The 24120-nt window shown below is 44.7% G+C and overlaps 1 protein-coding gene across 1 annotated transcript; it reads left to right on the top strand.

Annotated features, from left to right (window-relative positions):
* The first annotated feature begins 594 nt into the window (after positions 1–594).
* LOC141925874 (neurotrypsin-like) lies at positions 595–23912 on the top strand. Its single transcript, XM_074830650.1, has 16 exons — positions 595–3143; positions 3516–3736; positions 5878–5923; positions 7323–7559; positions 8864–8987; positions 9705–9880; positions 10396–10543; positions 11340–11518; positions 11929–12070; positions 13140–13342; positions 14348–14489; positions 14749–14954; positions 15527–15605; positions 15854–15976; positions 16518–16798; positions 18529–23912. The coding sequence occupies exons 2-16, from the start codon at positions 3665–3667 to the stop codon at positions 18837–18839; spliced, it is 2469 nt and encodes an 822-aa protein (XP_074686751.1). The 5' UTR covers positions 595–3143; positions 3516–3664; the 3' UTR covers positions 18840–23912.
* The last annotated feature ends 208 nt before the right edge of the window (positions 23913–24120 follow it).

Raw genomic sequence — 24120 nt, 5'->3', positions numbered from 1 at the left:
GAGGACTTGGAGTGAGTAAGAACATGATGTCCACATCTGAGTTTGAGAAAACGCTTTGGTTCTATGACATTTTGGATTTTCAGTCCAAAAGATGCTCTCTGAAAAGGAGAGCTACTTGCTGATTCTTTGTTTCTGAAGGAGACAAGCTAAGTTGGGAGTGAGGGACCAATGAATTCTGAATTGACTTCTGTTGATGATGGTTTTCTTTCTTTGTATTAAACCTTAAAATACAAGTGTAGTTTTGCATCTCTTAGTCTAGCAGATGTGCTAAATGTACCAAATTGTAGTGCCTGTGAAGAACTGTCTATGTAAGAGGCTGCAACAGAGAAACTAACACTTTTTTGTTCTGTTTTTACTTGGAAGTTTTGCACAGCTCCCACTAATCTGGACAGCCATTTTTTTATTTTACTGCTTCACAGTTAGCTTCACAAGTTGAGTTATTTGGGTTTTTTTCTGATCTTTTACATGTCAATGTAAGCTTGAAATTACTATGCTAAGGTTTTCCAGTCCTTAAAGAAATGCATTTGTTTGGAGGAAGAAGGAAGGAAAGAGAATGCTTTTCAAATGCACCCAGATTTTACAGTGCTTCTCAGGATCCCATGCTGTAACCAAAAAACCTCCAGTTACTGATTGTTCTTGGCAATTTGAGCTGCTGCCGTTTCCCTGTATCTCACTGTTAAGCTTGTATTGCGTGTTTAAACGCGTTCTGTGACATGCTCATATTGGGGATCATTCCATTAATAGTTCATGTGCGTAACTGCAGTGAGTGACACTGTCCTCTCTGAGTTCAGGGTTTGTTACCACCCTATGATGCTGTTACTGGGGAATAAAAGAAAACTGGGTTCTGGTGCTGAGCCCACTGGTTAAGAAGCTGCAGAGACCTGGGGAAAGAATTAAACAAAAGCTGACTAGCTGTTCTACCCTCTTAAGTCGGATTTACAGGATTTAAGCAAATCTGCTGGAATTCCTTGATCTTACTCCTGTTCCTTACAGCTTGAGTATTAGACCAGTTCTGGATATGATTGCTATTAACCACCTCTCTTTTTAGGCTTTCACTGAAGATCTCTTATGGAGGAAGCATTGATATTTATTTCATCTGGTTTTGATGAATAGTAGTCCTGACAGTTCAGGAGAAATAGGTTGAATTCCAGAGAGCCAAGAACATTGTAGAAGATAGTATTTCTTGTTCATAAGGGTCAGTACAGAATAATTTGGAAAAATCAAGGCAGAAAGACTGTAGGGAATCATAGACTACTTATTGTAGAACTGTGCTTATGTCAGGGTGAGAAGGTGATTTGTGTTAAATAGTGGACTTAAGATATTTACAACTATTTCAAACTTGCCCACACAAAGTTCAAGATCTGTTTTACCTGATCTTTAGATACGTTACCTGTGTAAACTGCTGTAGTTATATTGGTATAATTTCCTTCTTGTTCTTCCTCTCCACCTTGGAGAGGGCCATGTAGCCATGAGGAGCTTTTGAGAATCTGAGATCCACCTCTTTCAAGAAAATGACACTACATGTGCCAGAAAACCAGGAGGAGTCTTGGCAAGAAGGAAATAGTTCCAAAAGAGGACCCGCCACAGAGGAGACAACTGCAAAACCCCCCATCTTTGCACAGTTTGTCAGTCCAACAAACTCGGACTTCTGTTCCTTCTGGGGCACTGGCCTGTGTTTCCTTTAAAATCTCTTTATCTAGGAAATCACTTTATCTAGGAAAGCCTTGCCTTGAGAGGGAAGCTATTTACAAGCTACTGTGAAAGATGTCCAGTACCGGCTTTTGCTAGAGGTTTTAAACCCTATTAGTATGTGTTAAGAGGGCTAAATAAGTGAGTGTCTTATGGGACTGCTGAAGGGGCATCAACCACCTCTCTGCTGCTGACTAAGGATCAGATTTGTCTGAATGCCAGTAGATATTCTGTTCCTGACTCTGGTATATTCTTTCCTTGTGTTTTCACTGGAGTAAGCAGTTCTAAATTCCAACACATTCCCATATTTTCATTTTGCTCCTTTCTGCCAGTGCTGCTTGAGAGTTACTGTGTTGTAGCATCTAAGCTATTTCCATCTTCTGTTGCCCTGATGATCTGCCTCCCCCGCTACAAGGATATAGATTTGCTCCTGATTAACTGAGTGTAATTCTTGGCCAAATGCACTGTGTCCAGAATGCACTGTGGTACAAATCCACTCTAGAAAGGGTGCTCTCCTACCACTCAGTGACTCCTGTGAAAGATCCAACGTGTAGCAGAATTTCCTTGCATTTGATGAGTGGCTGAGGATGAGGCAACACAAAACTGTCATGTGAAGTGAGTAATGGGCAGTAAGTGAGGGAAGAAAAAAAGAGGGTTTTTTGTCAAGCCAATGGATTTTTTTATCAGCCCATTCCTTGTTTTTATGCTGAAGGTGTCTCTGGAAATGCTGCTCAGCAGACTTTGCCAGAAGTGAGCTCATTTCTTAAGGTGACCTTCATGTTTCATGCTGCAGAACACCAGGAGTTAATCTCTCCAAAATCAGAACATAGATACAGGAAATGCCCATTAGGCTGAGCTGAGGAGCAGCACAGAGAACGTGTAAAAAAATTCCCAAGATTGAACAGCTTCAAATGGATGAATTCCCTTCTTAGATTTAATAATGTTTAAAACTTTTGTTGTAGCCTCTAACCCTAGTTCATAAGCAGTAAGCCAAAAGCACTAAAAAACCCCATAGAATTGTTCATAGCAATACAATAATGATCAACCCTCTGGAAAGCATCCTAGCCAGTCGAGTGAAAATAGCTTTACAGCCCAAGGCCAAGGAAACACTTGATAGAAAAGGTCTCTGGAGGCAATACTCATGATGGCAAGATGCAGGGCTGAGAACTGGGAATGCACCCTGGAGAGGGCTGTGCCACCTGTGGGTTTTCCATGGGGACATCTGGAAGCTGCTTAACGTAAAGTTTTCTGGGTTCAAATCTGATGAGAGTTTGACCTCCGGAAGCTGCGAGCAGCTAATCGAGGAGGCAGCAGTGGGGGGATAAAGTCCAGATTCCTTCCAACAAGTCTAATCTCTGGCAAGTGTGCGCGCACAAGCCGTTTCCTTTCCCAGTTTTGTAGCTGGAGGTTTGCGGCAGGACGCAGCCCAGCTCCCAGGCGTAGCTGTAGCCTTGGTGCCGCGGGGGAGGAGAAGGACGAGGCGGCTGTGGGAAGGCGGGGGCAGGGGCAGGAGCAGAGCGGGGCAGGGGCAGGAGGCAGGGAGCAGCCCGTACCCGGGGCGCGGGGAGAGGCTGGGGAAAAGGGAGGGGACGGGGGTGCGGGAGCAGGCTGAGGGCAGCGCCCCACCCGCCCGCGCCTGCCTCCTCCTGCCGATAAGGGTGCTAGAGAAATTGTGGGACATGTTCTCCTCCCTCATTTCCCTCCCCTCCTTTTCCCCTTTCTGAAGAGAAGAATCAAGAAGAGGTGGGGAGAGGAAGGGGAAAGTGAAATTCTAAGATGCTGCTGGGAACTTTGACCCCTTCCCTTCCATCCCTTTCCCTGCACAGAAATGGAAGAGGCATCCCGCTCCCTCCGGTGCGGAGCGGCTAGTGCCCTGCTCGCGGGGAAACCCAGCGGCAGAGCCCGGGGAGGAGGCAGCAGCTGAGCGAGAGAACGTGATGCTTGAAGAAGCTTCTGCCCACTTTGTAGTGGAAGGATGGAGATCCCCAAAGTACTCGGGCTCCTGGTAGAGCTCTTGAGTCTGTTATCCTGTCTCAGATGTGTGGAGGTAAGAAATGGTTATTCTTCTATCTGCTTGTAAGAAGTCACATGGCTTTTTTAATATCCTCACTGTAAGTGGATCTTGTTATTACTTGAATATATTTTCCAAAGCATCTAGGCAGCTGTAGTCTCTGGGAAGCGCTGGGGGCTTGGGGAGGGATTTATTTCGTTGTGCATATGAAATTCAGGAAAGGAAATAAAGCAGGAAAGCATGATGCACAAGGGCTTGCAGATGCTTTGGCTTAGGTTTCCTATGTTTCTCAGGCGCCGCAGTGACCCCGGCAGGAGAGACCCTTTGTTTCTGTTCTTTGCTGATTGAGTGATTACCCCTATTGCTGTTGTGGACAGATGATTTATAGCCACATGGACAGATGATTTATAGCCACACGGACCTGGGGCAGTGACTGCAGCACAGGCTGGCTGCACTAAAATTTGGTGGTGGTGACGGTCAGTGTTGAGGGATTTTGGAAGCTGCTATGGGAACTGGCAGCAACTAATCTTTCATCAGAAGGGAAGCATATTACTTGGACTGCAGTTCTTTCGTTTATGGTCCATCTCCAAGAAGAGCAGGTTCAGGCTTTCATATACAGCCTGTTATTAGTTCAACCCATCCCTCTATTGCCTGCAGGCTTACATGTGTGTGCAGGTGCACAGTAAAAGCTAGGAGTCGGGGGACCTGGATTGTGGCTCAGTCACCTGTTTGGTGCACTCACAAAAGTGTAGTTTAGCTCACTTTCCTCTCTTTGCAAAGAGCTTTGAGATCCTCAGATAAGTCCTTCAGCATTGTTGGCTCACAGACCATTACGTGGGCTTGCAACAGCCTGATACATGCAGATAGATGGATATTTGGCTGAAAAGCATTTTTCAGTTAAATACTGTTTTATCTGTGCATCCCTTTGTGCATACACACCTGAGATCTGATCTGCTGTTTCTGAACCATGTCAGGAATTCATCTTCAATATGCAGTGTCACATTCTGACTTCTGGAGGGTGATGCTGGAGCTTGGCCATGGTTGTCAACACTTGCTGGACCATATTCATAATCTTGATTTGAAAATGACATCTGCCATGAGTAGGTGTCATTCTTGTCAGGTATCTATGGGAACTATCTCTACTTATTCCAGAGGTAGATTTGGTTTAATTCCAAATTTTACTCTTCCCGTTTTCCAGGGAGAGGTGAAGCTGAGGGAAGCAAAATTGCTGCATTTTGGAGAAAAAAAGAACCATTTCCAACAGCTAGTATTCTTTATATGCACACCTCTGTTCTGTGAATTACAACTCCTTGTTCATATAAAAGTATTAGCAATGTTCATTAAGAAGTGTTTAGAAATGAATTAAACTACAAGGAGCTAACAGAAGCATGTGCAGTTTCTTCTCATTTTGCGTCTGTGAAGATCTTGCACCTGCCTGCACACCATGTAATGGTATTGAGTGGAGATCCCTATCTCTCAGCCAGCAGTCAAGTTATAACCACCAAAACCGCTGCCTATAAGAGGAAATGCAGTTTTGGGGCCAGACGGGATGCTGGAATTCTGAGGGCTTTGTTTCATATTTTTTGTTCTTAGCTATTTAACCCCTTTTGGATAATAAGACCATAGGCCATATCATATTGTCATGTATTAAAACAAAAATCCTCAAAAAGCCTTGCTGGATTTTCTTCTTTAGGTGCTTCCCACTTTGTACATGGATGCTTATTACTATTTTAACAGGGATCCCTGGGGGTGTCATCCCATCATGTAGATATATCTCTGTTTGCTGCTGTGGCCATAGATGGCTTGCCTATAAATGGAGAGAGAATGAGTGGTTATTCGTTGTTTTTTCTTACTGGTAACAATGATTTTCTTCTAGCTTTTCTTTCCATAGGCATCTCACTCAGGCTTCCAATTCTATTGAAAAAGAACATGCAGAGCCCTGTAATGTAATGCTTAGATCAAGGGTAAATCTCTGTAGGCCAGTAATTACTCATTTTGCTGCTAGTGGGCAGAGCTGTGATTGGATTTGAAGAGGAGAAATGGGGAAAGTGGGGACAAGGCTGGTTACTAGGGTGTGTTTGCCTAAAGCAGCAAAAGGATGAGCTGCTTTTAGGACATGCCCATGTTTATTTCATCGGATAATCATCTCTCTGCTTTTGCTCTGTTTCTTTTCCCAGGCTTTCCTGGGATCCCAGCCCAACCAAAACCATTTGCAGAGTGCAGGTAAGAACAAGAAGTTATTAATTCAGTCATCGGGCAGATTCTTTCCTGCAGTGAGACCATAGGTACAATGAACCACTGCTATCTGGCATTCTTCCTTTCTTTCCATCACTTCTTCAATCCTTTCTCCTGCCTCAATGTTTCTCTCCTTCCCCAAAATGGCCAGACCACTTTCTTTTCTTCATGTCTAGTACTCTTACAGTTGGCTACTCCTCCCACATGTTCTTTTCCTTTTATCTCTTTCTCTGCCTCAGTCTTTTTTGAATGCTCACCTTTCCACTGCTCTAATAACTACTGAATTCTCATACACCCCCCTCTGAAGGTCCCAGTTGATGTAAAGCAAATGGTGTGTTTTCCAGAGACCTACCTGTAACTGCTTCTCATTTTTGTATCTTGCAGTTAACCTTCAGCTGTCACTTACACCCTCTGGGCTTGTCAGTGGCTAGAAGGCAAATGACATGAGGCAAAGTTTCTTTGTACCCTTGCTGTTTGCACTATGCATCTTTATGGCAGAAGGGTTTTCTGAGAGTGTTGTCTTCCTTTTGTTTATTCAGTGAATAGAGCTATAATTGTTATCCCTTTCTGAGTCTGCTCTTCCCATGTTATGGACTCTAAAAAGCCCACCCTCACACAGAATCTGGTTCTGGTTTCCCTCTTTCTTATTTCAGGGTCATGAATGGAGAGTTTTCTTCTTTGTTAAAGACCATATTAAATTAATTGTTGGGGTTTCCTTGCATGAGATATTTCACATGGGTACTGGCCTGGAACATTGGCACCTGCACTTCCCCCCAGAATAGGTTTCCTTTCCCTTCCTATACATTGGCCAAGTTCAGATAAGACAGGTGATATGCTAATATGTATAGGGAACATACATACAATGAAATACAATGTCATTTCCCACCTTCCTGCTTTATAAAATGAAATTATAGCTAATTTTAAATTCTTCCCAGTTTCAATCAATTTAGATAGGCAATTAATCTTCTAAAGAGTCTAGGATCAAATTTAAGAGTATCCTATTCAGATGTCAAAGCAGGTGGGGAAGGAAGTGGAGGAGTGTGTGCCAGGCTCAAGTGCTGCTCCAGAGTAAGTGAATACATCTATTGAAATAAACGGTAGTGGGAACTGATTCAAATTGTCCATGTTTGGGCCCAGAGTTAACACATTTCAAAGGTCTATCTGGGCAATTCATGACTTTCAGATCACTTTGGTTTTTAGATAGTGCATATTTTAAACATTCTTTGAGCAGCTGCCTTGAAGAGTGATAGAATTGAAATCAAGCAAGTAGCAATCAAGACTTCAGACATGGGAGGTGTTTTGGGAGATCAGCTGGTATCTTCCACATTGTCTGAGCCTCGGTGTATGATGCCTTAAGTGATGCTAACAGCTCCCTTCCTGTACCCAGCGTCCAGCGTGTGTGGTGTCGGATCTCTTGGGTATTACAATGGCTCGCTGGCAGTCACTGAGGCTGGGGCAGAGTGCCTTAGCTGGGCAGAGTTCCCTGACTATGTTCAGCAATACCCAGACCGTGGCTTGGGGGACCACAACCACTGCAGGAACCCGGATGGGGGAACTACACCCTGGTGCTTCTACCGGCTTGCGTCGGGGGCCATCGGTTGGGCTAACTGTGACTGTAACCAAGGTAAGGGCTGCTGCATGTTTGCCAGTGCCCAGGCTGCACTGTCACGGGAGGCTCAGGCCAGAAATGTGTGCTGCATGGACTTGCAAGCAGCAGGTGGGACACCCTGTGACAGAAGCACAGTACAATAACTGTCCCAAAATGTCAAAATAATTAGGACTAGAGGCTAGCCTGTGTGGGAGAAGAACGTCTGTATATAGCAGGGGGTGGATTTAAGCCGCTGTAGCCATAATGCCTTGTATAGATGTTTTTATTCTTTTTTTTTTTTACTGTTAACTTATGCCACTTTGAAAACAGTTTAAGTTATGTGGAAAACAACCCACTCCTGCTCCTTAAGTGTCCATATCAGAGCTCTGCTCATATAAGTGTAGCAGTTCAAACATAACAAGGAAAAATCTTCTGTGGCTAGGTTTGTAAATCTTCTGTGGCAAGGTAGGTCATAGGCTTGCTTTAAAATTCCTCGCGGTGCTAAACAAGGACTGCTGCTTACTTTGAGGCATGCAAGGGAGCTGAACTCTCTCAATGCACTGACTCCAGTGCAACATTCTTGTTTGTCCTTCTGTTTTCTGACCTTCCTTGCTTTTCTCACATTTTGAAGAACAGTTGTAAGTACCAGTTTAATAAATGAAATTACAAAGTCTTTTCCCTTGCCAGTGGAAGTACTTCCAAAGATGGCCTCATTAAAGTGAAGGACACAAGTTTAGGTGTGCTGTGTGACTGCACTGAGGTACTACAGACAGCAGGTGTATCCTTCTCCCAATACATAACTGAGCGAGGAGATGTGCTTTCTAAACAGTGGTAGGTATTTGTGGTGCAGTGGGAATTGAAAGGGCATTTACATTGGCACTTCCTTTTCTTAGAGAAATTAAAGATGATTCACCTGTTGTTACTGAACCTCTAGCTGTAGCAACAGTGACTCTCATAGGTGAGGTGGTTGATGGAAAATGGAGTGTCAGAAGGAATTAGAGAGCCTGCTATTTCCGTACACCTTTGCAAGGTAGCATGTCAAATCATCCCCATTTCACAGAAGGAGAATCCAAGAGGTGTGGCAGAAGCCAAGTTTCCTGTTGATATTACCATGACTTTGAAAAGGACATAGCACCAGCCATCCTCCCCAGCAGGCATTGCTGGAACCGGGAAGGTGCCACATCCCGCACTCCTTCATACAAGTCACTTCAGTGACAGCAGAAGCAAAACAGGGATGAGCGAAGCAAGTGCAGCTCAGCTCAGCTACATGCAAGTCCAAGAGTTGCTGGTCTGAAACCTCCATCAGAAGATAGCAGCTTTTTTTTTTTCTCTTTTGGAAGGTGCTGTGCGGTTGGCAGAAGATAGTAGTGTGGAGCTGTACTTCAGTGGACTCTGGGGCACCATCTGTGCTGACCACTGGACTGACTGGGATGCCAGCGTTGTCTGCAGGCAGCTAGGTCTCAGGTGGGAACCTCGGTCTGGTTGCAAAGAGCTACATGCTCATTTGGCCTTTGAAAGAACAGCCTCTGTGGTTACAGCCCCTCTGGCATAGTGTGTTGGCTGGGGTAGAGGAGTTTGTTTTGTGGGCTCATTTCCCACTTACCAGGGTCCTCTCATACTGTTTTCTTTCTGTGGCTATGCCCAACCCCAATTGGCATTTGCAAGAATTTTTTAAAACAGTAATTTCTGCTTGGTGCTCCAGACTGATGAGTGAGCTGTGAGATCATATCCCCTTTTTAGTATTACTAGGTGGCGTTACTGTAGTGATCTAATAGAAATTTTGAGAGTGTGAACCCTCTTTGGGAATCTGGAATTTAGAACTTCAAACTTCCAAATAGCAAGGAGATAAGGTCCACAGAAAAGGAAGAAGGTGATATTTGGATGTTTGAATCAGTTGATTGGTTTGTTCATCACTCTCAACAAGCGTGCCATTTCTGACCAGACCAACTCCTCTCCAGTAAGTAGGAACACAAAACGGGTTAGGTGGTGGGAAGTGCTTTGTGCTTGCTTGTGCTTTCCCATTAGACTGTAAATGGCCACCCCTTTATGCACTCCTAATCAACTGGGTTCACTGGGATGTGAAATGACGCAACTGGACTGGAGAGTCACAAGAACTGAGGGGAACTTGTAAGTTGCTCAGTGCTATGGCATTTCATTGCTCTGTTGCATTCTCTGTATCAGTGAGATTGGCACAGCGGGAAAGAAGAATCATCCTGGACTGTGGCCTGTTCCCCTGCACCTGCAGTCAGCAAACTGCCATGGGGATGAGAAAGCCCTGCTGCAGTGTGGCTATCAGGAAGCTATGTCAGGAGCTTGTAACCAGGGGACTGCCATGGTAACCTGTGTCCCTCCAGAAGGTAAATCTCCAGGGGAGGTTTGCTCCATGTTTCTTGCATCAGTGTTGCTGAAAGGATGTAAAATCTAAGGTCATGAAGCTGTTGAGAGCAAATCATTGGAGAATGTTCTTCTTTCACTTGCTATTCAGGTTGCTATCTTCCTTCCAGTGGAAAATTATCCATCCTTTTCCAATCCCAAATACTCAGAGTGGGCATATTTCTACAATTGCTGAAAGATGGCTGTTGCTTATGACCACATGCCCTTTTTATCAAACCAGGTTTTTGTCTGCAGGCAGCAAAGTCCTAGTCATCATAGCAGCCAGATAAAGAGCCATCCCTGTATCAGCAGTACCTCATACTGTGAGCTGCAATCATGGATGCTTCTGGGGGGGTCTAGAGGGGAGGATGTGGTAGGGTGGGACAAGAGCATCCCAAAAGCCCCTCTGGCTGGTGAATGACTCTACACCCTGAACTGCTGGATGTGCTTTGTCTTTGTCTTGTTCTGTTGTGCTCTCTTTCCCTTTCGTGAAGCACAGGTGTAGGTGCCCCACTGCGTTTAGTTGGGGGAAAGGAGAGCTTTGAAGGGCGAGTGGAGGTTTACCATGATGGCAAGTGGGGTACCATCTGCGACGACCAGTGGGACAACCGGGATGCTGAAGTAGTCTGTAGGCAGCTGGGACTCAGGTAATTTCTGCACTGTACATTATGGAGTGGTAATAGAAGTAGGCAGAATGAAGAATGTGAGAGCATGTCCCTTCACATAGTACCAGCTCTTTCTGTAAGATGTATACAGAAAGCCTGGGAAAGACAGTTCTGGACTGATCATCCTATAAAGGGATTTTGTACTTAATTCCCGTCAGTTTTATGGGTTTATGCTGTGAAAAAAAAAGTTGGTGCATTCCTATGTAAGGTTTGTTTGCGTTTATCCCTGTTCACTATTTTTGCACACATGTCCTAATGCAAATCTTCTTGGCCTCAGTGATAACTTGCCCTTGTGATTTCCATATGTGAACTTACTTTTCACTGACTGCCCTTATCCTCTTCAGATGGAAAGCAAGACAGAGCACCTTATTCTCCTGTGTGCCATTCAGCGCTTAACGTGGGAGCTGTTGTGTACTGAGCATTCTTGAAAATCACATTGGTGTAAAATTGTTTAAAATAGACAATTCAAGTTTGAAATCCCTCAAACTTTGGGAGTTTTGCCTGTTACCGAGATTGAAACATCACTGTCCTCGGAAGTCCCCAGGTGTCTGGACTGTTCATGTTGCAGATGCGTTTTTGTTATGTGTTGGAAGGTTTCATTACAAAACTTTCCAATAACATATTTCGGTTAACAGTTGGCAACACCACTGTGTCAGAAATACAGATTATCTATGGGAGGACACTGGCCTATCATAGGAGAGTCCCTATGCAAGGCAGAATCTGAGGGCACAAGACTGTGACCTTTCTCACTGATCATATGTGTCTGTAACATTTGCAGTGGGAACCCGAAAGCCTTGTCATGGGCTCACTATGGGCAGGGATCTGGCCCAATCCTGCTGGATGAAGTGGAGTGCTCCGGCAATGAACTCTCCCTTGACCAGTGCAAGAAGAGTGACTGGGGACAGCAAAACTGTGACCACATTGAAGATGCTGGAGTCTCCTGTGACCCTTTCACAGGTACAGATCTACAGCCCTGTGCCAGTCAGATGTGGCTGGTCTTACTCCCATATTACACGACTTGCTCAGCAGATAACCCCACCACTTGAAGATCCTGCAGGGCTTCTATGTATGGCTCCCACAAGGGCTGCCAGATGTGGAGGTAGAGAGCAAGCAGCAGGTGAGAATGTATCAGGGTATTGGTGGTGTTCCCATGGCTTTCCACAGGTGGCATGGAAAGGCTGAGATGAATCCTCCTCTGGTACATGGGCATGTTTGGGAGCAATGAATGTTTGGGTTTTGAGTGCCCACAGATATCTGTGTCTGGTTTCTTTCACTCATGGGCTGTACAGAGACTTCAGCAGTGGAGCCCAGGCTGTTTCTTTTCTCCCCTGCTGAGTGCTGATCTTTCCTTCTCCCACCCCTTGCAGAGGGCACTGTCAGGCTGGCTGGTGGCCGCAGCCACAGCGAAGGCAGGGTAGAAGTTTATTACAATGGAGACTGGGGCACAGTATGCGATGATGGCTGGACAGACCTTGGTGCCCAGGTGGTCTGCAGGCAGCTGGGCTTCAGGTAGGAATGAGAGTGTGTGTAGTGTCTGTGCTTCCTAATTTCAAGGATTAGGTACCATCACCCTTCACTGCGATAGGTTGGACCTTAATGCTTCAATGTTGTCTTCATTAGAAGGGTTATTACCATTATACAACTTTATTCAGGAAAGATTAATAGGTATCCACATCCTTTCCAAGGGGGGAAAAAAAAAATCTTTATTATCTCTTGCCTCAGTCGGTTTTGAAGGCAGATAACAAGATTGATACTGTCTTTATGAGCCCCTCACCAAAGTCAGAAAGTTCTCTTTAACACTCCTTAAATTTGCAGGTGTATCAGGTCAGCACTGCCACCCCCTCTGCTCTGTCAGCTAAACATATCACCTGCTTCAGTAGTTGAACAAAGACTATTAGGGGGAAAAAAAAGAGTAGTAGTAGGGATTTTCAGCCTGTTGCTGAACTGTTTTCCCTCCAGGTATGAGTTTGAGGAAGATTTAAAATCAGGATGCTGTAGACTTGGAGCCACTAAAGGGTTGGGGGTTTTTTGTGGATTTTTTAATATGATTAGGGTATCCTTGTAAAATTTCAGCTTTATAGACTGAAACAGACTAAACTAAATTCTTCCCTTTGAGTTCAGCTGCACACTGTGTTTGTCATCTCTTATAGTACCTAAAAGTTTGCAGCTTTCTGCATTTCAATTCCAGGTAGCTGCTTCCTATAAAAAGAATTACTTAAATGTTGATATTTTTGATGCCTCCTCTGCTAGCCCATCCCCAAATTAATGTACCTGGTGTCATGTCTGCAAAGCAGCCTCTGTGCTGTAGCTGGCCCTCTGTGCTACTATGTCTGTGTGACTGTGCCTTTGACCAGATGCTAGAAAATGGACTGGTCTGAGTGGGCCCTCCCTGAAAACTGAAGCTGGTGAGATGTGCAAGCTGCTTGGTTGCCATCCTGTGTGTCACTGAGTGGTTTAGGTCACCAATATCACAGTTGAGCTCTGCAGGGGAGTTTCCCTTTGGGTCTGAGCTTGGGTCCCTCTGTGGGATTAATGAGTTTTAATGAATCTGATGTTATGGTCTGTTTCCTTCCTCTAGTGGTCCTGCTACCCTGGCCTCTGAAGGGGACTATGCTGCTGGCCAAGGCTTTATCTTACTGGATGATGTGGCTTGTGTGGGGACAGAGCTGTCCCTCCTGGACTGTCCCCACAGCAACTGGGGGCAGCATGACTGCTCACATGCCGAGGATGTGGGAGTCCGCTGTTCCCCGGAGAGCAACACAGTCATGGATGGGAGCCTGGGTAACTTGCCTTGCTTCTTGCCCTGGATGGTGGGGAAGTGTCACCTGCTGGTCTCTTCCTTTGGAAACTCTGGCAGATGTGGGAGTTTTCCCTGTGCTGTTTCAGTGAGGGGGCTGCTTTTTGAGGACTCCTCCTAGGAACAAGCCCTGGCTGTCCTGGGGCAGAGCCACAGATCTGTGGCTCTACCAGACCTATGGCCAGACCTGCAGAGAAACTGAAACTGGAGAGAACTGTGTTGGCAGTCTCTAAAACAAACCTGAGGGGCTGAGGAACGGTCGCTGCCTTAGTGTGCCATTGCTCACTGATGAGATGCCCCAGCCCCATGTCTGTGGGAACATGGGACCCCTTTAACTAGACCCTTTAGGAAACTGGTGTAGTTAGGTTAGTGTCACACCTTGCCAAGACAAGAGGACTTCAGGTGCGAGTGGCTGTTGTGCGGAAATTTGCACTGTCTTATGTAGATGGCACACTTTTAATTAAAATTGTGAATGTATTTCAAGTTAGCATAATTTCCTCATTTATATGAGGCCTGATACTCTCCCCTTTCCCTACTACAGGAGACTTTCCAGTTTGTCAGACATTCTTTATTGAAATAGACAGCATCCAACATTTATGTTTTTCCTGGATGTAGAACTCTTCTCTTGCTTAGAATGATATAATAGTTTTATCATTTAATGGATTTCTTTCCCAGGCATGTTTTAGCTTGTCCACTCTTGGCTCAGGAATTAATAACTTTTCTTCTGTTCTTGTTCTCCTCTTTACTCAGCATTCAGAATATGATCCACTAATGATTTCCTGTATGTATTAAATAAATGAATATGACTTCTGATTCAGCACAGAGGTGAAATGTCTTCATATAGAAACAGTCCTTTTTTTCTTTTTTTTTTTTTTTTTTTTTAAGCTTAATGGTATCTGGGATTTATCTTTTCCTATAGGACCCAAGTTCTTGGCACCTCACACTCTCTGGTGTTTTGCTTGCAGCAACCCATGTATTTTCTCCTTCAGGGCCTCCTGTACGGCTGGTGGATGGAGAAAGCACCAAGGAGGGACGGGTTGAGGTATTTCTGAATGGGCAGTGGGGCAGTGTCTGTGATGATGGCTGGACAGACAGAGATGCTGCAGTGGTTTGCAGGCAACTGGGATTCAGGTAAGAGCTCTGATACATGCATCTTACAGACAGAAACAGCTCTCAGGGGGATTGCTTCTTTCTGGACCTGTTTCTGGGGTCTCCATTTCTTAGTTTTGGCTTACCCACATATGCTTGAGGGAGTAGGGTCCTATTCTCACTGTATTACAGTCTGTGTGTGGAGTGACACATAAATATTATTTGTCTTAAAATGTTCTGGTGCATCAGGCTCACCTGCCTCCTGCTTACTGCAGGTTAGCCACCCTCTCTCTATTTGCAGTGGTACAGCAAAAGCCAGGGCAATGGCTTATTTTGGTGAAGGCCATGGGCCCATCCATCTGGACAACGTAGAATGCAGTGGCATGGAGCACACCCTAGGGCAATGTGTCAGGCCTGACACTGGGATTCACAGCTGCTGGCACAGTGAGGATGCTGGTGTGATCTGTGACTATGTGGAAGAGAAGGTCCAAGATATCGTGAGAACAGGTAACATGCCCATTTCTTCTATGCAAAAATCTGGAACTCCAGTTGTAGGATCTCTGCATGCCTTTGCTTTTTCCCTGTATTTCTTCCCTTTGGCTGAAACTTTACCTTCAAAATAAGCATGTCCTGTCCTGCACCTCCTACTTTTAACTTGTTTTCATTGTCTATTCTTAGGAGCACAGAGTGCTCCCAACTAGTCTGAGGGGCTCCACCCACGTCAGGCCTTTGAGCCTGCAGAACTTCCCCACAACCAAGTCACCGTACCCTTCCTTAGAGCAGTAACCATGAGCAGACTTTGGGTTTTAGAGTACTGAGGAAATAGCTGTAGAGGTCCCATTCCTGGCTTAAGATCAGATACTGCAGGTAAGCACCTCCACCAAAACTGAGGAAACTTATGGAATCAAACCTGTGAATTCCATATGCACAACACAATGCAGTCAACTACCATGAGGATTAATGCCCTTAGGGACGGCGAATGGTATTTGGCTCTTGTTGTTACTTAACAACATATTTTGGCAATTGTTGTTACTTAAGCTGAAGGTATCTACCCAAATGCTCTAACTTTGGCTCTGCAGGTCCAGAGTCTGGTGTGTGTGGGATGCGCCTGCTTCACCGTCGCAAGAAAAGGATCATAGGTGGAAACAAGTCTCTCAGGTACTACCCTGTAATTGTTGGGAAAGTCAGAACTGGTTCCAGCTTTCCTACAGGCTCTGAAAATAGCCTGGCAAATGATGAGTACACTAACACATTTTCACTGGTGGTTTTTGAACTTGATTTGAACCAGTGGGCCTATCTAGGGAAGAATGCATGCCAGCTGAGCCCAGAGGGGGAAAAGTGGACGGGAAAAGAGGAAAACAGCTCCTATGTGTGTGACACCTATAAATCCTCTGTTTCTTCTTCAGAGGCGGTTGGCCATGGCAGGTGTCACTACGTTTGAAAGGTTTTCATCGAGATACTCGTCTGTTGTGTGGAGCAACACTGATCAGCAGCTGCTGGGTGGTGACTGCAGCCCACTGCTTCAAAAGGTGTGTTTGTGAGTGGGGAACCCCGAGGGATATTCAACAATGAACAAAATAACCTCATACAAGATTATCCTCCAGCCCAGTGGAACTACATGAGCAAAGCTTCTAAACCAAGACCTTCAGGTTATGTTGTATGTGATCTTGGAGCACTTATGGGGATGACTCAATATAGACTTGCTTTATCCTTCACTGCTTACGCCTGCCCTCTTAACTTTGAGGCTTTACAACTTAAAGGGAACCAGCATTTTTCCATTCTTCAGTGCTTTAAGGAACTGTGAACAGATAAGGTCACAAGCCTGTTGCAACTATTGTAGCCCTTTTTATAGGAAAAAGAATTCTGTGCATGGTAAATAGTGATTTGGGACACCCATTGAGTGCAACGGCTGGCATTATCACATCTGCTAATGAGGGCCTACAGTCCTGTAGCTGGCGTTGTTTTGCCCGTTTGTGAGGAGGTGGTTCAGTCTCATAGCAACTGAGACTTGTGTGAGTCTGTTTCCTTCTTAGAAGGAGTATCAAGACCTTAATTCTCATTTTTCTCCAGGTTTGGTGTTGATGTACGGCGTTACCTGCTGCGGGTGGGTGATTACCACACAGGTGTGAAGGATGAGTTTGAGAGGGAGCTGCTCGTGGATCGGATTGTCCTCCACAGGAACTACTGGGCTGGCAGCAATGATAATGACATTGCCCTGGTCCGGATGCGGGGCAGAGAGGGGCACTGTCTCTCCTTCAATCGCCATGTTCTGCCTGTCTGCCTGCCCAGTAGGAAAGAGAAGTCTGACATCAACAGGCAAGCCTGCATCATCTCCGGCTGGGGAGACACAGGTGAGCGATGGGGCTTTGAGGGGCAAGAAAGGTGCGGGAGTCTGGTTTCAGAAGCCTACATGGACCGTTAATTTATGCCTGCAGAACTCAAGGCCATGTTCTTACTGCTCCTATCATCTGTTCCAGCACATGGTGATAAGGAGCGGGGAGGTGAGGGGATTTTTGTGCCATTTTGTTTTCTTCTGATTTTGTGGCTTCTTGACCCTGCCCATGGGGGAAGTTTTTCTTGCCATAGCATCCTTCTGAAGCTGTGGGAGAGAGCAATGCTGCCATTTGGCCACAGTCATCTCTTTCTTCCCATTTCTACATGCATGTTTGCTCACAGCAGACCCCTTAGGCAGCAGCCTGTGCAGAGCTGGTGTACAAAGCCTTTGGGAGGTCCCCATGTTTCCATGACCTCCTGCCTCCTTCATGATACTGCAGTAGTGAAGTGGGGGCTTAGAGGTGGAAGGAATCTCTCTCAGACTACCTTGCTTGATCTCCCTGGGTATTGCTGCAGGGACAGTTGGGCTCCAAGGCTGGTTTCTGCACTAGGTTCGAGACAGAGCCTGTACCTGTTCTCTTGCAACACATTGCTATGGAGCTTTCTATGTAAAAGAAAACGGAATATTCTAGAAAGTATTAATAATTAAATCCTTAACTCTCTCAAGGCAATGTTTTAAAATGTTGGACTTGGTGGAGTCCTGACATGGATGCATTAGCGAGGTCTGCAGACAGCTTTAAACTCTAAATGAAGCTTTATAACTGTCTGTCCAGTCCTCCCTCCCTTTGAGGATCAGAGAACCAATGCAGGGCTTGAGGCAAGGAGGCCTTTCTGGGGCTACTGTGACTGGAGCAAAGCCATATGTTCAGAAAGCCTTGCTGCCAAAAGGCAAATAGCCCCAGGAGCTTGTCTGTTGATTTTGGACTAACCCATCCTCCCAGCTGTCTTCCTAGCTGTTACCCCAAGTGTTTAACTGCAAGTATACATTTGCCTTTGGAGTCAGGTGCACCAGGTGCACGTGTCACTTCAGGGTGTCTGGGGGGGATCAAGGAGCAACTTAGCCATGTAACTCCCTTAAGGTGTCCTGGGGCTTAATGGCTAGAATCCTTCCCACACACCAAACCCAGCTTTCCCAATGAGAGGGGCAGTTACCTACTACCTTGTGAACTTACCATAAACCTTGGGCACAGAAAGGTTGCATTCTAATATAGCACATGAATCTTGTGTTCTGAGCAAGTCTGGGGTAATAAAGAGATTAGAGCAAATAGAGACAAATCTGGTCAAAGATGAAGTAAGCTCCCTTTGAATAATATTTGGATGCCTCTGAAACATCTTCCAAAGCTTTTCTGAGGACTGATCACTTCACAAATATTACTGCATTTATTCTCTTGAGAAAACAAAGTCCTTGTTCTACAGAGGAGGAAACTGAGGCTCAGAGAGGTGAAATAAATTGAATAAGATTCAAGTTACCTGTTGGCAGAACCTGGAGTAAGACTCATCCTTTGATCTAACCTTTTTCTCCAACCTCTTCCCTATTTCTTTGATCTTGCAGATCTTTTTTGTGGTCTGGCTTTGCAGCACTGTTTTCTGAAGTTCTGGTGGTTCAGAGATGCTGAGCTCGGCCTATTTCTGTGCTGCAATCTTGACATGAAATGTACAAATATCTGTTTTTGTGCGGAGCACTGTTGCTCTAGGTTGCTGCTGTTGTCCCTAGATAAATTGGTCTGACTGGTGTGTTCTGTTCCAGGGAAGTCCTACTCGAGAACCCTGCTGCAGGGGGTGGTGCCTCTTCTCCCACGGGAAGACTGTGAGGTCCGTTATGGGCAGAAGTTCACTAACCGCATGATTTGTGCTGGGAACCTCTCTGAAGATAAACGGGTGGACAGCTGCCAAGGTGACAGTGGAGGGCCACTCATGTGTCAGAGGTCAAACGGACGCTGGATCATTTTGGGGATCACTTCCTGGGGTTATGGCTGTGGTCGGAAGGATTCCCCTGGTGTGTACACAAAGGTCAGCAAATATGTACCCTGGATCAAGAAAGTGACCAAGCTAAAATGAAAATGTCTGAACTCTAGGAACTTCAATGTATGGTCCTTTTGCCCTGCAGCAGCAGAAGGCTGTGGCTTCTGACCTGTGACTGATGGAGATTTATTTTGTCATTAGACTGTAGAACTGGGAGAAAAACAGTTATGGTTGATTCTTTAAAGCCTTTGTTTTCACTTTAGTCCATAATCTCTGAGCAGAGAAAGCAGGTGCACACTAGTAAGAACAATAAGTCTATGTTGCTCTGACTATCTGAGTCCTGTAATCACACTTGTTCCTTTGCCCTGGCACACAACAATGGTAGAAGTGGAGAGATACCTTCCTCTATAAATCTATTCCTGTTTTTGTATGTTTGCACAGTTGAAAAACACTCCAGGGAGAGGTGAGATGCTTGGAAGAGGGCACCAGGCTCTGGCATAGTGGAAAACTTCAGATATTTTTTCATAACAACTCTCTTCAATTCCAGAAATCAGAAGATTTTACCTGAGCTGAGGAACAGGCCAACAGTTGGATTTTTTTCCTTCCCTCTTGTGTCCCTAGGGGGAACCTTTTCTCTTCTGAATAGTAGGTCTCCTCCCATATGATCCCTTTAAAGTGTCTGTCCCTGCTAAGAGATGCTTCTCCCTCCTGCTGTAATCCTCTATCACACATTTCCAGCTGCCAGATGCTGTGGTTTTATTGCTGTTTTCTCAATATAGTGTTTCTTTTTGTGTTTTTTTTTTTTTTTCCTTAAAGCAGCATCTTCTAGAATCAGGTGTTGCTGTGAGAGTAAATCTTAATTTTTAAGAGACAATAGCTTTCTTGCCCTTGTGATTACTACGAAGAACTTAAAAATGTGACCTCAAAAGGCTGAATAGATATGTTATTTTTCTTTAAATCCAAATCTAATGTTAATCTCAAATATTCAGGTGTTGAATCATGATTTAATAGCACTGCGGGGAGTTTCTCTTGGTACCTTTATTCACCATAGTTATTAGCTGCCCTTTATTTGTGATGCTAGTCTTTAATATCTCTGTGTTCACAGTTCTCCCATGAAAAATGGAAATACTCCTGGGGTATAGATGAACCTCAAGCAAATTACTCGCTCCTTGTGTAAAACAGCAAGTGTGCTGCAAAGCAGCTTCCGGCTTTCCTGAAGTGTGTCCTATTCTTGCAACCTCTGGGCTATGCTTCCTCTCTTCTCTTCTTTGCACTATTTCTCTTTTCATTCTTCTCAGTGGGAGTAAACTGGCTTAACTCGAGGGTATGCAAGCACTGCCATCAAGCTGTAGTCCTCAGCCTGAACAGAAATAATGCTGAGAGAAAGCAGGGGTTATTGATTGAATACTTCAATTTCTTCCTTCCCTCTCATCTGAACAAATGAACATAGTTTCCTCTTAGGCCTTAAACACTTTTGTAAGTTAATTATTATTCTCGAGTAGGTAGCAAAATATAAAAATAGACAGAAGGGCTAAGTGCATTACCAGTTGTGCAGGGCACAGTGTCTTCTCATTGTGTATAGACAAGCCAGAGAAAAGACGGGTCTGCTCAGGAACAGGGGCAGTAAGCTTTGATGTATAACCAAGGACCCGAACGTGGAGTAATAATACAGGATGGGACATGTGCATATTTTGGGTTTGCTCATGCACTGTAGGGTAGGCAATGACTGGGTCAGGCACTGGACTGCTGTCTGGAAGGTCTGCACTCAAGGCACTGAGGTGTTCAGTACCTAGGTATTGCCAAGGCAAGAACAGGAGGCAGAGCACAGCCCGTGGATTAGCAATGTCATATTAGAGGGCATCTGGTGACAGAGTCCTAGAAATTGCCTTGGATTCAATAAGTAGTGATTGCTTAAAGCTTTAATTTGTCTTCTATAAAACAGCTTAATGTAAAGGTGCTGATCTGGCTAGGTAGATGATTTTTGTTGTGTTAATGCTAAACTAAAGAGTTCCATTTACCCTCTCTAGGGATTATAGGAAAGTTGGGTTACCAGTGTTGCAATGGTCTGTTTAAAGATCCTGCTTGGAAACCTTATTTTAAAAAAGAATTGTAGGAACCTTTAAAACATGAAATGTCAGAACCCATGCAAACTGGCCTTTGAGACAGTTCTGATCTGTTTGTGCCTCTTCTTGAGGGCCTGAATGTCTGCAGTGCAGCTTGTGCTGATAACCCTGTTTAAAGTGCCAGGCTTGATCTTTTGGCAGCGCTGTGCTTGGCTCCACACTGGCTGTGTTGTCCTACAGCTGCTGGCAGAGAGTCCCTAAGGCACAAGCTGCAGACTGCTCCTTATCTCTCAGGAATTAAAATGACAGGAGGACTGAGGGCAATTATGTCACAGACCTCTGGTCTTGCAGGGAATTAAATGCCAAGTTCCATGCTGGCAGCAACAGTACCGTCTGGGAAACATGGAGGGATTTGGCTTTTGCCTTCAGCCTTCCCCAAGCCAGCATGCTACAGCAGCTCAAATGGAGTTTCTGTGCCTTGGGTGCTGTCACATCTCTAGTTTAACCTGATTTGATCTTTCAGTGTATGTCCCTAACCCCAACAGGCACAGAAACACCCAAAGGATTGAAACAATGAGTTTATTTCCTCAAGTCTACTTAGCTGGTTGACATTCAGGAGTTAAAATACATTACCACGTAGCACGGGTGAGATGCAGGCCTGGCATTGTCTTCTGAAATTCCCATTTTCTAGTTCAAAATATTTCTCCTAGATCTTGTCACCATGAAAGCTGTCAGAATCCTTGTGATTAACACCCCGTGAGTTCTGCATGAGCCAGGAGGAGGGAAGGAAGTATCCAATCTCCTTTGCCTACTTTTACACTTTACTGTCACTGTAGGCAAGCCTGCCAATACTCTCCTCAATTGTCCTGACCTGTTTCAGAGCACCACTGTTGCTCTTTACTGTTTAAACTGGGATTGTGGCCCAAACCAAACTCACGTGCTTTGCCACCAGGGCTTACTGGGACTGCATGGTTGGATGAGCGGCACTCAGCTGCCCTAGGACTGCATTTTGTACCTAAAGTTGGCCAGCAGCAGATGTTTCAAAGGATAGTATGTGTGAGTTTGTACTAAACAAGTTTTAACAACCTTTCCTTTTGGGGAATTTTGTTCTTGGCCCATTTAAATTAATTACTTGCATTACTATTATTATAATTAAAAATAGAAGTACTTGGTCCTCTAGGTATTGTAAAAACATTATGCACTATCCTTTTGTGATTTTTTTTTTTTTTTTTCTAAAGTGTGAGAGTTTATATCCCCAACTTTCGAAAAACTATTTAAGGTAACCAGCCTTCATCTTCCATATAAATGTTTAATCCCCTATTTAATCCAACTAAGGTCTCAGCCTCAATATTTTCTGGCAATGAGAACCAATATAATTTTATTCTCCATAGCATATAATTTCTTTTTATGGTTCCTGAATTAATTGACTTTTGTTTTCATTGAATCCCATCTGTCCTTGTGTTCTCAGCCACGAGAGGAAATAAGGGGCCTGGCTTTATATTCTCTGTTGTTCATTACTCTAGAGATAGTCCCTTTTCTAAAACTGTGGTTTCTCTGTCTCTCTTCAACCCAAACTGTCTAGATATCTGATAACATGATGACTGTGTCTTCACAACATCTCCTTCTGCTGGATCTTTAAGCTCTGGTAACCAGAACTGAATGCAGTTTGCCAGGGGAGGCTGTGCCATCTGCTGATTACTTTCAGTATTATTTTCTATAGTAGGCAATGCTGTAAGTGATTTCAGTGCTGTATGTGTATTATGTATGTATGTTGGAGCTAGCTTTAAACTTGCTAGTGTGGTCTTGGTGGCAGCCTAGCTACAACGGGATGAAAACCCGCCAAGGTGAATTCCCCCCTGTGCATCAGGCAGGTGCAGCAGCCTCTCTGAGCCCAGAGCAATTGCTGTAGGTATGCTTGGGGAGCATAACGCAGCTCTGGGCAGGGAGCATCTGAATAGCTGTAGAGCTTTGCCTTGGCTGGTGTACCTGTAGGGCTGATACAGTCTGTCTTCGCAGCATTAGTCCATTGGATAAGGCTAATGCACAACACACGATTTCCAGGAGCTAAGAGCTCAGACACCGTTGCTGGTGGCTGCACTGTGCCATGTGGATGCTGTGAGACAACTTCCTGTAGCAGTGTGGCACATGCTGGTTACATGAGAAAGGGAAGCATTGGCAGAAGTAGAAACATGGCTATGGAAAGGGTCTAAGGAGCAGCTATTAGTGCTCCAGGTATCCCTCTTTGAGGGAATACCCCAGTGCTCTACAAAGACTGACCCAGTGCCAGTGTCTTCCTGACATGCAGTGTCTGCACTGGTACCCCTATCAGCCCTGCCTTGACACCAGTCCAGGCTTTGGCCAGCTGAAGATGGATTAGAGATTTATCCCTTTCCTGTAGCTGACCACTGTTCTGATGATTTCTATGAATTATGTTCTATGCTGTAATTAATCAGGCAGCTGTTTATTAACCTGGACAGGATGTCGATTACCCTTGTAATCCTTGTATGCTTGTAGCAGAGAATAACAGATCAGTTTCTCAAACATATTAGTGGAGGCACTGGTGAGGAACCAGGAACACAGATATTTGCTATCTCAGGGGTAAGAGGTGGGTCTGTCTGCCTTCCTTTCTGAAGCCAATATCCTGAAGTCTCTTCACCCCAAAAAAAGCTGCAGTGATCCATCAACCACTTGAAGACAGATTTTTATGTGTATATTCAGCAATCAGATGAAAGCTTTTGAGAAATGAACTGCACTGTGGTATTTAACACCATCTTGATAGACTCACTGGGAGTTTCTTGCAGCTAGAAGGAACAGAATGGCACCTGGTGGTAACCAACTTGGGGTCGCTCCTTGTGCAACAAGGCAATGTGACTTGGACCAATGCGCATCTCTTGGGCTGTATTTTTACTTGTTCAGAAAAATATTTAATTTCCCACATCAAGAAGAAAAACTTGCTTGTGTAGTAGCCTACTCAGTCCTATTAAAATCCCTTTCTACTAACCAGGGGCTGAGTACCTCTGAAATCAGTTAAGTGCCAAAACTGTCATGTCCCCTGGATCAACACCAATGGCTCACAAGTTATGCTAATAAATGGATTATACTGTGACTGTGTGGGGCTCTGTCTTATTTTTAACAAAGAAATCTGTTCCATGGGCAGGTTTTAAGATTTTTTTCAGCACCGAATTAAGCTAATTAAATTTCTGTATTAGTTATTTTTAGAGCAGATTTAACATGTTAAAGCATGTTACAAATTCAGCATCGTGTTAGCTACCATTACAATGAAATGCAAGCATTCTTCAAATGCCACATTTTTG

Source organism: Strix aluco, chromosome 7 (assembly GCF_031877795.1).
Source record: "Strix aluco isolate bStrAlu1 chromosome 7, bStrAlu1.hap1, whole genome shotgun sequence".
NCBI lineage: Eukaryota > Metazoa > Chordata > Aves > Strigiformes > Strigidae > Strix > Strix aluco.
This window is presented reverse-complemented; position numbering and strand designations above follow the sequence as displayed.